Source organism: Vigna unguiculata, chromosome 1 (assembly GCF_004118075.2).
Source record: "Vigna unguiculata cultivar IT97K-499-35 chromosome 1, ASM411807v1, whole genome shotgun sequence".
NCBI lineage: Eukaryota > Viridiplantae > Streptophyta > Magnoliopsida > Fabales > Fabaceae > Vigna > Vigna unguiculata.
In genome coordinates, this window is record NC_040279.1 from 41,101,368 (window position 1) to 41,117,418 (window position 16,051).

Sequence of the window (16,051 nt, forward strand, 5' to 3'; positions counted from 1 at the left end):
TCAACATATATACTCAATAGTTGAGAAATAACAAAAATTGTTTTAGCGAAACAAAAAAGTTATTCAAATGAAACAAAAATTAATAATAATAAGTAACTTTTTATATATATTACCTAGTAAATAAAATGTTTATGTTATTAAACACTTAAATTGAGAGTATTAAACATTCTTATGTGAAAGAAAAATGCAATAAATAAAAATATTAAAAAATAATAGAAATATTCAAATGTTAGAAATAATTTTTTTTAATTGATATACATCATTCTAACATAATTACATAAGGGTTATGATAAGATAAAAAATATATTGGAGATGCGAATGAATTTCATAACAAACTAAATAATTAAAAGAAATAAAAAATAGAATATATATATATATATATTTATATATAGTTACTTAATTAATTGTAAATATTTTAATAATTTAAACGAAGATGGAGATATGGCGGGGACGGGTATTATGGCGGGGATATGTATATCCCCATCCTCATCCCCATACCCAATTGAAAAAATCAGGAATTTCCCATACCCATACCCAGTCAATGCGGGGATTTCCAGTCAAAACGGGGACGAGTTCGAATAATACCTACAGGAACAAATTTATTTGCCATATCTACTTATGACTTATCACCCTCACGTTTACATTGACTAGGTTAACAACATATTTAATGTTTTTGGCATAGTTAAACCTTTTTTTTTCCTCTTTCTGCCATAGTTACAATGAAGATTAGTGAGAATAAGAACATTAAACTAAGAAACAATGGTACTACTTGTTGCGGCTTTGTTTCAAGGACGGCCTCGTTGTGGGGGAACATGACATATTCTCAGGTTCCTTGCCCAGCATAGAACATTCAGAAACGACCCTACATTTCTCGTGATTGAAAATACTTGATACTTTTAGCTCCTCTATTAAACGAGAAGTGTAAATAATAATCAATTATTTAGAAAATAAAAAGTTGAAAATTTCAACAGCATCTTTAATTACACTCTGCACTTTTAAGGAGCCAAATCCTCCTATGTAATCATGAAAAGCCTTTATCACCCTGCCAATGCATAGTAAAATCACATAAACCTACTAATGTAAGTCATTAATGATTTGCACAATTTTCTTAGTACAAAAAATAATCAATTTTTCCTGGAAGAATAAAAGTGATCGGGGAATGGCTACATGTTAGACGAAAAGACAAAATCCACCCGGTATCTCGGCTACGAGAATACTCAGAATAGGAAATCTGTTCATTAAAATGATAACCAACATTCCAATCTCATTCCCTTCAAGCCATTATCTCTGCTTCAAATTTCTATTTACTGCCCCTCCTACCTCAAAGCTTATATTGACAGGAGCCAGCATTCCGACGTTTACCCTGGAGATAGATAGAATTCATAACTTAAACGGCATATTTCTCCCAACTGCATTGGGTAAAGTCCCAGTGTCGTTGATAAAATTGCTGTAATCAGGCTCTACACATGCATGGAGTCAGAGGGTTCTCCCAGAGGTCATAGTTGGGGAAAGTCTCTTCTGGCAATCCCGTTCGCGTCTGGTGAGTAACAACAACATCTTCTACAAAAGTAGCCCAACCCATGTACGGATCCCCAAAAGACTTCGACATTAGGCCTTTGTCAGGCTTAATTGACTTTAGACGGTGACCCATGTATCTACGGGCGCCGATAATCAGCTTAGCAAAGTTGCCTCCGTGGGTCATCACGAATACATCTGACTTCAAGCACACTAAGAAGTCAAGAGCTGCTAGGCTTGTCACATGCTTTCTGAAACCATCTAACTCCTCTTTGGTTGCTAGCTCCTCCTTGGTAACCTGTTGTAGGGAAAAGATTAACACATTGCAAAAGAATCTAAGGAATTCTTACATGAATTTTGACTAGATGAAGTCAAATTTATTTTTTCTTTCCTAAAAAAACTTATGGACAAGCTCGTTCAAACAGACTTACATTTGCTATATTATAATGGATAAATAAATTTATATAGAGCAACAGAACATTGCATCATAGCTTAACAGCTTGATAGCCTTAACGGACATTAGAACTCCGTGTGATAACATCACTTCATTCACTACATAATAATGATTGTGATTTTCATCAATAAAAAATAAACAGAATAGAAAGGAAGTGAAGAAGCCTTACCAGATTAGGGAACATATTTCTTAGTGGAGCCATCCGGTTCTGTCCACCATAAACCTGTCCAGAAGCAACGTAAATTTGAGTTTCCTTAGGATAGCCCATAGCCCGAAGAATAACGGCCACTTCTCCAGGCTCTAGAGGACATCGTCCTTCCTTACGCTTCTGTAGAGCTAATTGCCACAGATGGGAACCATTCTGCATTTTTCAACAAATACAATGTGATCAAAAAGCTCCAATAGAAGGTTCTTAGAGTTCGTGTTGATTTGATAAAAAGTATGATGGCCACCTTGTACCGTCGAGGCCACTCCTTTTTTCTATACTCTGCCATTTTGACTTTCTCCTCTCTTGTCCCCACAAAATCACAGAATGATAGTCCCACCATTCCTTTCTCAAATCTAAGATGCAAAGCCCTGTTTACAGTAAAATTCTTAAATCACTTGGACACTAGAAAAAATCACCCATAACTCAGTCAGGGTTGTGATCACAAATGTCACATACATATAAGGATTTGAACTTTCAGTTCGGTTTCTCATTCTTGATGCCAGTGAATCAGCCATCTGCTCTATATCAGGAAGAAATTTCAGTGCATGATAATTAACTCTACATCTCAGCTTGTTGATTTCAGGAGGAACATTGTCATATCTGAAACAAAAACTGAAACATCATGACACAATCAATTCATACAAAAAAAAGGCATAAAACATATATATCATCCTTGGCCTACCCCAGCCTGTCAACAAATGGTTTAAGAGCCATAATCTTCTTCTCCTTGATCCGGGGCAAAACATTATCAATGTAAAATTGTGCTGGTGCATATTTTGGAATGTTTTTTACAGTCCGTCTGAATGAGAAGATACATTTGCTTTGTTAGTCAACACAAGTATGTATTCAACCACAGAAGGCATCAATAGCAAACACCAAGTATCAGAAACAACTTGGTTGACACCATTGGTAACAATATCGTAAAACTAAGAGAAATATGTAAGAAGTTAGATGATTGAAAGAATAAATATAGACAGAACATTGTGTATTCTCTGCCCACAAAGCCCTCTTAACAAAAAAAAAAAAATATCAACGGTTTAGGACATGTTTAACTCGCAAGTACTTTAAATTCATAATTATCATTTGACACAAGAAGGAGCAATTCCATCTAAACCAAAAGATAGCCAGTCAATGGATGAAAAAGAAAACCAACAAAAAGCTAACTAGGTCTTGACATATTTATCTGTCTCTTATCAGTCATAACGTGAGATGTAAGAGTTCAAAAGACTCTAATAAAAAGGCACACGAATCTCTAACTTCAAACTCATAATTTTCATGCTATTTGGTCAGTGGTCACAAAACCCAGCACTTCAATCACACCTGTTGTCAATCAGTGCATTGATAAAAACAGAATTAAAAAGAGTGGTTGAGGACATATTATTTCATGTTTAAACTTTAAGGGGAAAAAAGGAAATATTTACCCATCTCTTATACCAACTGGGGATTTTAGTTTTCAACAGAGTAATAAAAGTACAGGAATCTATCAAACCTTATGCTAGAAAATAGCTCTGATTTATCAGTAAACCATTGTGGAATATCACGTACAATACGAACATCATACTTAAGGTAGTCAATGAAATGATCCACATCAAAAATGTCTTCAAATTTCCTGAAATCGTGAAATGCATCATCATGATTAGAATGGAGGACCGTCTCTGAAATCTACCAACCTAGGCAAGAAAACTAATTGATGACTTGTTAAACATGCCTTTTACTTTCTGTCAAATGTAATTTGCTAAGTAAGAAACAACCATGATAAAAGAGGGATAAACAGTAGGTCTAACGTGTAAATGACTTTTCATGAGGACCAAAGTGCAGAGTTCTTCATGTAAGGATTAACACAAAAAAAGTGTCAACTGCAGGAACCAAATTATTTATTTAACCTAATTAAACTTAGCTAAACAACGTGAAAAAAAAAAAAGGAATAGGACAAGAGATCTCACGTTTGGTCTTTCCAAATTTGATCCTGCTTCAAAACAGGCAAAATAAGAGTGGCATTCATTATTTTGGCTACAGCCACTGCATTGCATATCTGCATTTTAAAAGATTTGGAAAGTAAGTCACTGACAGCTAAATCTTCCATTATTAAATCTTCCACAGACTGTCATTTGAATGTAAGAAACAAGAAAGTGAAATCAGCACCATTTTGCATGAAGATCCAATTTAAAACAGTAATTTTACTGGCATTGCAATTTTCTAGTGCACCAAATTGGAAATGTATTGAGATGGCACTTTAACAAAATAAATCAGTCTCCTAAGAAAAAGTGCACCATGAAACTAAATGCAAAAAAAATACTGTTCTTAGTTTATTCTTTTACTTTCTAATTATATCAGACAGTTTGAAGAACATTATGTTCACATATATTTTACAATTGGAAAGAAAATCATCAATCCAGGTGCGGCAGTCAGCAAGAGAACAATGGCTATGAAAGAAAATACAGGCAAACAGTAAAATATCGCATTCAAGAGCAATTTTGGAAAAGAAAAACAGTCTAAGTTAAGATAGAGAGAATATCACAATGAAAGAACATATCTCATACCGCAATTCTTTGCTGATTTAGACCACCCTCAGCATGGATGAATATATAGCCGTTTGTTTCGTTTTCATGAGGAAGCTCTACATAGAAGTATAAAGTACTGTGAATAATAGCAGTAATACTAGAAACAACATACACAGCAACAGTATGAATGTATTCAAGTCCAGGTAACATATAAGAGATGAATGGGGAATATTACATTAAGAAATAAATGAAACAATTGATTTATAGATCACTTTATTAGAACCCGTTGTTAAAAGTTTTAAAAAATTAACTTAAGAATTTGGCAATTTCCTTTTTCTAATGAAGGATGAAGAGAGTGATAAAAAATCTTAAAGGGTCCATTCACTCCATTAAAAAAAATCACATTGCAGTGATGCCTAAATGGTAACATCACAATATAGCGAGACCAATTATAACCGCTCTTATTCGATGCTACTGACAAATGCAAATTATGTTAAAATTTCACAGCTTCTGAATGAAGAGATATCGACATTACTGAATTTCTTAATACCCTGTCTTGGCATGGCTTGCAATGCTGATGGGATGTGAAATAAATAAATATATGAATATATATTAATATATTAATGAACATAGAAAACCGTGGAAACCTGATAAAACGCCATCCCGGCGCTCGGCACAGGGCCTCCAAGATGTCGTGGATGAGAAAGGATTTTCCCAAAGAGATGGCGATTCCTTAACCTGAAAATAATACCAAAGAGGACATGAGAAGAGAAAATAACACCACTGTCATTGAACAACAGAAAAGGAGGAAATGAAATGAAACCAAAGGAGTGGTCCTTATGAGAACTTACATGTGGGCAATGAAGAACAATGCCGTCCTTTTTACACAAGTAAGGGGCATTCTACAATAAATTGAACACGAATTCGCTCATAAGAACTCGCCAAAAACAAAGAGTAAGAAATATGACTGCACCGGCAGAACTATTATATGAGAACAAAAAATAAAAAATAAAATACATGCATTACTTGTACAGCTACTCGTAACAGAAGTTACTCCAGCTGAACAATGCAGATCAAAATTGAAATAAGAACAATCTGTTGACTCCACGTACAAATTCCACGGTAATTTAATTCAATTTTAGATAAACAAAATAACAGTAGAAATTACAGATGAGCAATTTCGTTTTCCACACACCAAAGGCGAAAATGGATGCAATGCATTATTAGTAAATCTAAAACGCGGGCAGAGAGGACTCACGAGTTTATGGAAGATTGTGAATACGGAGACTAAACCAACGAGTATAAGAAGGAAGGTGAAAAACAGAGAGATCCTGGAGTGGTGAGGCGAAACCCTAGGGTCGTCGTTCAAGAAGGAGCAGACATGCCTGTCGCGCTCCTTGGACGAGTGGCGATCGTGCTCGTCGTCGTCGGTGAGGTGGCTCTCGGTAATGAGCGGAGAGGAATCGCCAGCGCCGCCGACGGCGACGGCGATGGCGTCACGCTTCATTGGAGAATTGGTTGCTCGGCTGCCGAGGGAAGAGGAGTGGCGGAGCTCCGCCATGCTCCGATTCGAAATGGAGTGAGTTCTCTCAATTTCTCCTTCTCTTTCCACTTTTTCTCTCTCTCTCTATCACTAAACTAAGAAACAGTAACAAGTGTTTGTTCCTCTTCTCTTACCAACGCAGGAGAAAGCAACGTTTTCTTGTTGTGGGTGAGTCCCATGTGATTTCAGATCCACCTCTTTCCGCTATTTCTTTCTATTCTTTTCCACAACCAGCAATTGCATTATTATTTATTATTTATTTATTATTATTCATATCATATATTATCACTGTTCTCCACGCGAGGGTATCATCGTCATTCACTCACACAACCCTTCGTTTACTCGTTTTGGTTCAAGAATTTGCTTCCTCTGTTGACCAACCTTCCATGATTTCTATGAACCAACTTGCAAAATTGGAACAAACCAATTCTCTGTATCTAACACACAACAATTGATGGTAAAAGAGTTATTGTAGTTTAATTGTGTTACTTCTTTAGGCTGAAGGAGAACGTACATAGGTTTCCATTTTTGTTTTGAAAAAAAAAAAAACTCCCACATCGAAGCAATTAATTTTTCATCTACACATAAATTTCATTGAACTTATAATTATATTAAATATCTCAGTTCTCCATTACGTGAAAAAAAAAAGTCGGAAAAATTAGTGTTTGGTTAAAAATTATAGTGAAGGATCGAGAAAGAAGATAATGTATATTTATAAACAAGTTAGTGGGTTTTACCAAAATTGAAAATAATTTTCCTCTATATTAAACGATACAAATTATTTATATACTACACTCCAAGAATTTTTTTGTATCTTAAACTAGACAAGTCATTATAACAGAAAATTTATTTAAACGAAATTTTCTATAAACACTTTTAAAAGATAAAACTAAGAAAAAATGAGATTAACTTTTATAAAGTAAAATTAATCAGTTATGTTAAAAATAAAAAAATTACAAAATTAGTTAGTTTAGTAAGAAAAGTTAATTTTTTTCTCTCATAAATGTTTATAGAAAAACTTATGTGTTTAGGTGATAGTATTTTTCAAGAAAGGAGTATTTTGCATAAAAAAGACAAATTATTAATGCAGCTTTTGTTTTGATAGTACGCGTATTCTCCATGTTAAACAAACTAATGGCGTTTCTTTCAAGTTTAAGAAAAATAATTATAATTTGTTGACCTTTTAAATTTGGGTTTAAAAAACATCTTAAAAAGATGGGAATTTAATATGATAATTGAAAACTACATTCCTACAAAGGTAACATATGCTCAAATGGAAGATACATATTTAAAATAAATTAATATATATAAAAATAGAAAAATTAAACATTTTTTTTTTGTTATGATGTTGGTTTGTCAAGGAGCTCTATAACTCTATAATAAGCATGACAACAAATTTTGTGTTTATAAACATTTCGTGAGTAAAAAATGTTATTATTATTATTATTGTGTTTATAAACATTTAAAAAACTTAATTTTAAAGATTTATATAATTACAGATAATTACTTGTTTTCTAATTCAATTCTCACCTACCCATCAATTTTATTCCCAATTGTATGTTAAACCAGCGATATTATTTCCAATTGTATGTTATGTTAAATGTTAAATACTACTATCATTGTGAATTGTGATAGTAACCATCTTGTTGTACCACTACTATTCCAATGTTACTTAGACCTAATATCCGTCATTAATTTTTAGAGATAAGAATGAAAAATTGGCAGAATGGCAAAAAAGTTTTATAATTTTAAAAATGGACTAACAATATTTAAAAAACAATTAAATTTGGGTTTCATTATTAAATTACTAAATATATATATAAAAGTGGGGTGAAAAGTTCACAGGCTTAGCGAGGGTTTAAGAAGGGACCGGAGAGAGCAATCGACGGTGGCCGGAAAATCTGGTTCAGCAGCGCCACATTGAAGGCGATGGCGGAGATGGTGAGACTTCGGGTGGTGTTCGAGGATCCAGGCATGCTGAGCAAGTCAAAGAAGAAGGAAGGATTGAATCGTTGTTGGTTTCTGCTTAAACCCCAACACAGCACCATTTCTGATGTTGCTTCTCATCTGCACAACACTTTCCGTCTCCACCGCACCTGTCCCCGCGGCATCATCCTATCTGTATGTTTGGATATGCATGCTCCGTTGTTGTTGTTCTGCTGCTGCATCTTCATTTTCAACCATCTCGAAACAAATTTCTTAAAATTTTACATCTCGATTTCACTATTAGATTGGTTTATCGTGTTGTTGTGTTATCTCTTTCTTTGACGATTGAAATTTATCGGATAACCGTGGTGATTCCTTTTCTTATTGGATTTTAATGTAGATGGATGGTTTTGTTATACCATCTTTTGAGTCCACTTGCATTCTGAAGGACAAGGATATCATCTGGTGAGTTATACAGTTATTTCTTCTGTGTTTTTTAACGTGTTTCTGCTTACTTGTGCATCCATGTCATCTATGTCGTAGCGTGAAAAGAAAAGTAAGCACACGGACTGATGATGAACCTGCAATGCTGCCCCCTGCCCCTGGTGGACGTGAAGCTATAGAACTTCCAAATGTCCTTGTTCTTGCAAATGAGAGTTTTCAAGAAGAGTCTGGAGCAGAAGAAACCATGTCCCAAGAGGATGACCATGACAAACTAGAAGATGCTGATTATGTGGAATGTAAATCTGATGGGACAACCTCCAAGAAACGAAAAGCTCCAAGGAAGCTCAAGAGCCCTAGGTTAGTTCTGTCCTCAAATATTGTTACTGCTACAAAGCTTAGATAATTGTGATAGTTATGGAATCTATCTAGTTTTGTTTTCTATTTTTGCTCCTGCTAGGAAGTAATGAAGTTAAACAGGAGAAATTTTTTTTTACTATTATAACGGGTATTTAGTTTGGAATCCTATGATCGCATTACTGCAATGGGATGGGATTAATTTTTGGCTCAGGATTCCATAGCATTGATGAGCTTGTGGTATTGTGAGCTAAGGATTTAATTTAACCATTGCCCGACCATCAGATTTAGTTTTGTTCAAGTAACTTTCGTATTGATGCTTTCTGAAATATGTTCGTCCATGTTATGATAATAATCTATGTATCAATTTTCAGCTCCTGTTTTAACTTCATTTGTTTTTAGTGTAAGATTAAGTAGGGATCTCCCTTTTCTCTTTGAAACCTTTTTCTTTTTTTCCTTGTTTTTGAACTTTGGAAGTAGTTATTTGGACCATGTAAACGTTATCTGGTTTGCTGACTTTATTCCATTATCTTTGACATTTAGTCAGAAGAAGATTAAGTTGTCTACTTCTGAAAACTTGTCAGTCATTCCTGAGGTCCACGAGGAGGAAAACGAAGGCTCTATTGATCACCAATTGAGTCTTGTCAAGAAGGACAAGAAGAAGTCTTCCAAGTTATCTAGCGAGCTAAATAGGCCAAGCAACCTTGATAAACAGAAGAATGACAAGAGTGATTGTCCAAGTGATGAAACAAGGTCCATTTTCATCACACTTGTGATTTGTATGACATGTCAATGGTGTATCTTTTCCTTCTCTGATTGTTCATTGCACAGTGCATAATTGGTATTCTGGGCAAGTGAACCAGCTGATATAATTTTATTGACAATTTTTGGCATCCATGTCTGGTGATATTTTATCTTATTTATTTTTTGTTTATATGTCTATGTTTGTAGATTAAGAGGTGTGGTTTGATGGAGTAGAAAACAATATTCCTTTTTATTTTATGTATAGATTGTTTGATTCTTCAGTTCCTCTTATTATTGTCATTCAATTTTAGATCCCTGTCCCCTTATAATGAGGATGTCTGTTTACTAAATATCAGAAATATAAAATGTTTTTCCTTATTTTTCTTTGATCTGTTGTATAGGTTTGTTCAGCCTCAAGATGAAAGTGGAACTAAAAAGGTAACACTTAATTTACACCTCTTTGGAATATACATATGTATCCTGTTTGCATTGAACCACGGTTATAAACTTGAGATTCTACCTAGACTTGGAAAGGGAATGCTAAATCATAATTTTTGGGATCACAACTTGATGCACAAGATTCTACAAGATATCTAAAATTCATATAGATATAGATGCATATAGCATAACATAAATAAGAGAAACGAACCCATGTAACACTAAATATTTAATAAACCTTAAATTTATATTGACGGATTAATAAGCATAAGAAAGTCAATAACTAAACCTTTACTAAACTCGTAACTCACAAGTCATAAATGACAAACAAATCAACATATAATATTGTATTAGTGCCTAGTGCCTACTACCAGTACAAAACATGACACATGAACTCCCGTCTAGCTAGATGAATGTTGAGATGAGATGGAAACCAAGTAAAGCACACAAACAAAGCTGCAGAGGCACAAGAATCAAACATAGAGTCAAGCAACCTTAAAAGCCTGGTTGAGAAAAGTGCTGGTTTAGTGGTTTAGGCAAATAGTTTGGGGGCTTGGTTAGAGAGGCCGCAAACTTTGCACCAGACGTTGAAGAATACATACTAATGCTTGTTTTTAGAGATCCTACATTGATTAGAGATATGACCAAATGATAATAATTAATATATATACTGAGTTAGTTTTGTAAGATTAAGTTAGGTTTCAATTTCACTTTCTTAAGATGGTATTGAAGCTATGCAGAGTCTATCCTAGTCAAGTTTTTTAGGCTTATCGCATCTTGCTATTGAGTCCCCTCATAGTCTCACACCTGAGAAGCGTAAATATAACAATTCCATGATGTCCCTTTCAGAATTTGTTTTTTCTTGTGACACGTGGATTTAAGCTTGATTCTTTGGCTTGTAAACAGAGATACCACAATTTAGCGAAATAAAAGTATATTTCTTCAAGTCAAATTAGAGGCTACTGCTAAGTTGGCTCTAATTGCTGCTGTTCTTATGGTCTCCTTCCTTCCCTGAAGGTAAAATGAATTTTGATAGGATGTGTTCACACGTGTTTAATTTCCACTTGAAGCATATTAACAGGACTTGATGCAGCCATAGATTAAAATTGCCCATAAATTACCTTGATCAGTAGTGCTGGAACAAAATTGACTACATAATCAAATGGGTATAGGAAGATACACCAATTCATCAAGAGATTAAATTGATGTTCATGTTACACAACGAAGGGAGGACCACATTGATATCTAAAAATATTTGGAGGACGAACATGATTTCCCATGCATATAGATAACCAGTTTGAGTATTTGGTCAGTAAAAATACTCCAGTCATGATATTAGGGGTGCTCAATGCTTTAGGAATCATCTTGGTGGACACTTCATATCACTTGCAAGTATTTACACTTTACTTTTATTGGTTTTATTTTATTCTTTCAGTTGCCTAGCAGAAGTGCTCGGCGGAAGAAAGCTAAAAGAAGATGGCTGAGGGAACTAAAGCTACAGAAGGAGAAACAGGAAAAGGTGAACTGGTTCTATAATGATGCAGATATTACCTTTTATATGAGATTGGATCTAATGAACAGTGTTCTTAAATAGTTTCTACTTTAGTGCTAGTGTTGTGGAATTCCTAGGATTTTCAATCACGACTTTGTTTGCAGTTATGGCATAAGGATCAAGGAAAGACTCAACACCTTCGTTGATGTTTGTTCATCTCTTGCATCCTCTTGTCATCTTTGGCTGGTCTCAGTCTGGCCAATTGAAGTTTTGGGTTAATTTAGGGAAATCCTTTTGCATTTGACAAATGCATTATATATTTCAACTGTTATATGGCTTCTGCCATTTGCCTGCACATTATTCTCTATATGATATGTAATGAATTGTTGTCTTGCTGCCATTCCCATGACCTGGATAACAGTTCTTACGGATTCTAGCTCCATTTGATATTGTTGAGTTATTGACATTTTTTTGGTTTGTAAGATGCCTAGGCCTCATAATTTGCAATGGTTTAAATCATTCACCTGTTGTCTTGAAGGTCGTTTGTCTAACCTTGCTATTCACAAAATGTATTACCATTCTCTCTGAAAGGAAATGTTCTTCTCTTCAAATTGGCAGATCCACCAGACTACAGTACTTGAAAAAGACGCACAAGTATTACCTATCAAAGATAACAGCTTTGTTGCTTCTGATGTGCATAAAAAATCTGATGAACATCAACAATCTGACGAAGAGAGTGAAGAAGATGATGATGATGACATTGTTCCTGTGGAGATTAGACCAGGGCACATTCGGTTTGAGCCCCTTAAGAAAGGTCTGAATGAAGATCTCATCTATAAAGATTTATGAAGTAGAAATTGATTGCTTTCATGATCTAATATATGTTTAATGGTCTATTTAATGCAGATCAAGATCAGGCAGTACCGCAGAATCAGTTTTCAGTGGTTGGTTTGATTTCCCTCAATAAAAGATTCACAATTTCAGCTGTGTTTTACTCTCAATCATAAATTAGTCAATAAATAAGTAATATTGTTAATTTTGCCCAAAAGAAATGCATATGCATTCTATTATATTTGCATTTGAACTTCTGGTTTTTAGACTTTAGTGTTTGATGGAGGATAAAGAATATTTCTCTTGGAAGTGATTTTGGATTGGAAAGTACAAAATTTACTAAACAGCCTTTTCTTAGTTTTTTTTCTTAAAGGCCTGATATGTATCAGAGATGTGGGAGGAAGCTAACAAAATTCTTTAGGATTATTTTTTGATTGGTAATCTTAGGAATCAATATGACTTGTTATAAATTTTTTGGCATTTGAACCATGTAATGTAATCCGTATATTGATATATTGATTCTCACTAAAAGGCTAATAGCTCGAAGTTCTAGAACTTATCATGTTGAGTAATTACTCATAAATTTTGGTGCACAACTGTATTTCCATGTTAGTTTCGTATTATTCTCAAAACCTCACGTAAGATAGAGATTCATCTTCTTGGTGTTTGAATATCAGGAGATATGCAATTATTTTTGCCCCACTATTTCAATCAATTTGTAAATGTTATCTGGATCTTTCAGGAAACATTTCAGTGGAATGGAATCACCAACAAGAAGAAGGGCCAGAAATGGGGTAAAGAGAGAATGTCATTCCATAAACATGATGGCTACGAGCATTCCAGTCAAGAGTATGCTACAGTTGAAAATGCTGAAAAGGAACCCACTTTCAATGTAGTAGATTTTGATAAGCTTCAACCTTATACCGGTTTGCCTAAGGTGTTTTTCTTTCCTTCCCCCTAACTAATGTGTACTTATGACAATTCTCATTCTGCTAAGAGCATTTGAAAATTAACCCATGGCTGCAAGTTAGGAGTCCTTTTAGCTTCTGGTTAACAATTCAACTTATATGTATTTTGTGCTTTGAATCTGTAAATTATATAGCATAGTACTCTTTTGGTGCTTTTTAATAACTTGATCATACACTGCAGGAGGGCGATGTAATTGCTTATCGATTGGTCGAGCTATCAGAGTCTTTCACTCCTGAACTTTCCTCCTTTAGGGTACATATCAAGTTTGCTTTTGAATTTCATCACAAAAAATCTTGTGTCGGAGGTTTAATTTAATATGTATTTCATTTATGTCCTTGCAGGTTGGAAAAATATCTCAGTATGATGCTAAAACAAAAAGGATTTGGCTGGAACTGGTTTTAGAATATCCTTTTGACTTTAAGAAAGAAACAGAGAAGGATGCATCTTCTTTTGAACAGCCTGATGCATCCCCTTATCAGGAGGATGGTTCTTTAGAGGTAAAGCTACTTCCTTTTATTTTTTTCCCAATTACTTTATTTGTGTTGTAGCTTATATGACTGCTTTCCTTCTACAGATAGATTATGCATCACTTGTTGATGTTCGAATGGTTAAGCATGGCCATCTTGGATCGAAAACTGCAGTCGTTTCTGGTAATGCATTTGTCAATCCAACAAAAGCAACTAATGGTAGCACTGATGAAAAACTTAAGGGTAATCAAACTACCCTGGAAAGTTGCCAGACAGAAAAGGAAGTTCTTAACCCTGCTAAAGGTAATGTAGACTTGCCATTCTTGGAGTGTATGGTGTAGAAACATTAAAACATTTTGATGCGCTAAACATGTGAATTTGCTTACAGAAAATGGGGAAGTAGACGTCTGGGAAGAAATTAGCAAGGAATTAGAAGCAAAAAAGGCGAAGCTGTCGCAGGATGGTGGTTGGAGCAGGGGAGAGAGCTCAAGCACGCGGTCATGGTCTCATAGAGCCATGAGATGTAGTGCGTTGGGTCCAACAATGGCATTTTTAAGGTCCAACAATGGAATTTAAAGAAACAAGCTTGTCCCACAATGTCACTTTTTTGCAGAATTTTGGTATATATGAACAAATTACCGAAACCATCATCACAAATGCTGGCTGTATGTCCTGATTTCAGTATATTATAGGCAAAAAACGTTTGAAGTTTTATTCTTATAATCCATCTTTGGGATGTTATTAATTGCTGCCTCGTGAAATCCAATTATAAAATAGAATCAACTCTGCACATACTTAATATTGATATGACAGAATTGAAATCATGAAATTAAGATGAGTAATCAATGACTGTGGAGGTGAATGGATTAAGATTAGAGTGCAAGCTATCCCCTGGTTTTTTTTATGCCATCCTTTTACCTTAGAGTTTAGTTAGAGATTTTAAATTCAATTATTAATGTGAAACTTGAGTTTTTCTCGTAACAACGATTGTATCTGATGTGAACAATCTTTAATAAAAAATAAGTGTGAACCTTTGAAAGAAAAGTGAAACGTGTAAACACTAGACACATCTCTTGTCTTGAAAAGAAATAAAATATAAAAGGCTAAAAAAAAAGAAAACAATTGTTTAAGTTTTGTGGACCACAGAGAAGACCTGTCCAAAGTAGCCGCCATAGAATTATCTTCATAATCATATCTTCATAATCACATCATTACATTACAGAATGATCTCATTACACAATACCACTAATATTACTATTCATCTTCACAAAATATCCAACCACCCCATCTTTGTTCTCTTCCAATATCAAAATTGTTAAAAGGTTCACATAAACCAGAAATAAAATAAAATAAAATTATAAAACAATTACATTCTAGATTATATATTTTGAAATATAAAATAAAAAATATATTTTAGATTATATATGTCAAACTATAAAATTTACATTTAAAATTACACAATTAAAAAAAGTAGAAATACAAGAACAAACTTATGGAAATGCAAGAAGAAATTATTGTAAATTGTTTAACAAATGACGAGGCAGTTGCTAAGAAGCTTGTTGAAGGACATTGTTATTTGCACCCTCCAAACTGCTATAATAACATTCTCCAAAACATATGTAAACCTTAATTTTATGTAGAGGTAAACCATAATATTAAATATAAAGTCATAATTAAAGTATGTTTTGTATACCAAATATATTTCGATATAAATACCATATCTCAGTATACAAAATTTGATCAGTTAAAGTGTTTTTCATTATTAATAATAATTATTTCTTAATTATATATTTTAAAATGTAAATCAAATTAATGATTCAAAAGATGTCATATCTAAACTTTAAAATATAAATTTATCAAAAATGTTCTTTTGAGCAGTTCAAATTAGTCGGGGTTGTCCTCTTTTTCCTTATTGCTGGACTTGTCATTTGACAATGGCTTATTGATGGTTGCAACTTTTTCAAGATGGTTACTGAATTTGAAAGCTACCACACTTTCCTTGAAATAATGTCACATTTTCAGGAAAAGTTTCCAAGTAAAAATGTGTCATTTACAGGGAGTAACCAAAGCAAAGTTTTGACCAAAGTTAAACATCTTTTTTTCTTTTAATATTGCTTTGCTAAAAGGTTGAAAGTCTCATATCTACTAGAGATAAGACAATTTCT

The 16,051-nt window shown here is 33.9% G+C and overlaps 2 protein-coding genes across 2 annotated transcripts; one reads left to right on the plus strand and one right to left on the minus strand.

The window, feature by feature from the left end:
- Nucleotides 1-1,033: 1,033 nt before the first annotated feature.
- LOC114191553 (protein PECTIC ARABINOGALACTAN SYNTHESIS-RELATED) lies at nt 1,034-6,239 on the minus strand. Its single transcript, XM_028080790.1, has 11 exons — nt 5,937-6,239; nt 5,530-5,580; nt 5,326-5,416; nt 4,718-4,794; nt 4,121-4,209; nt 3,667-3,786; nt 2,860-2,976; nt 2,634-2,777; nt 2,422-2,545; nt 2,139-2,330; nt 1,034-1,813 (listed from the first exon to the last, which is right to left on the minus strand). Exons 1-11 carry the CDS (start codon nt 6,237-6,239, stop codon nt 1,454-1,456), a joined length of 1,668 nt encoding a protein of 555 aa, XP_027936591.1. The 3' UTR covers nt 1,034-1,453.
- A 1,808-nt stretch (nt 6,240-8,047) lies between these two features.
- Nucleotides 8,048-14,609, plus strand: LOC114173018 (coilin). Its single transcript, XM_028057211.1, has 13 exons — nt 8,048-8,342; nt 8,548-8,612; nt 8,691-8,948; nt 9,489-9,698; nt 10,091-10,127; nt 11,563-11,646; nt 12,238-12,433; nt 12,526-12,563; nt 13,193-13,387; nt 13,600-13,671; nt 13,761-13,916; nt 13,994-14,189; nt 14,275-14,609. Exons 1-13 carry the CDS (start codon nt 8,151-8,153, stop codon nt 14,460-14,462), a joined length of 1,887 nt encoding a protein of 628 aa, XP_027913012.1. The 5' UTR covers nt 8,048-8,150; the 3' UTR covers nt 14,463-14,609.
- The last annotated feature ends 1,442 nt before the right edge of the window (nt 14,610-16,051 follow it).

Coding starts and splice junctions, on each gene's coding strand:
- LOC114191553 (XM_028080790.1), bottom strand. CDS start 6,239: ATGGCGGAGCTCCGCCACTCCTCTTCCCTCGGCAGCCGAGCAACCAAT. Junction 4,210..4,717: donor TAAATCAGCAAAGAATTGCG/GTATGAGATATG, acceptor TTTAAAATGCAG/ATATGCAATGCAGTGGCTGT. Junction 2,331..2,421: donor AGTGGCCTCGACGGTACAAG/GTGGCCATCATA, acceptor TGAAAAATGCAG/AATGGTTCCCATCTGTGGCA.
- LOC114173018 (XM_028057211.1), top strand. CDS start 8,151: ATGGCGGAGATGGTGAGACTTCGGGTGGTGTTCGAGGATCCAGGCATG. Junction 12,564..13,192: donor CGCAGAATCAGTTTTCAGTG/GTTGGTTTGATT, acceptor TGGATCTTTCAG/GAAACATTTCAGTGGAATGG. Junction 14,190..14,274: donor AGTTCTTAACCCTGCTAAAG/GTAATGTAGACT, acceptor ATTTGCTTACAG/AAAATGGGGAAGTAGACGTC.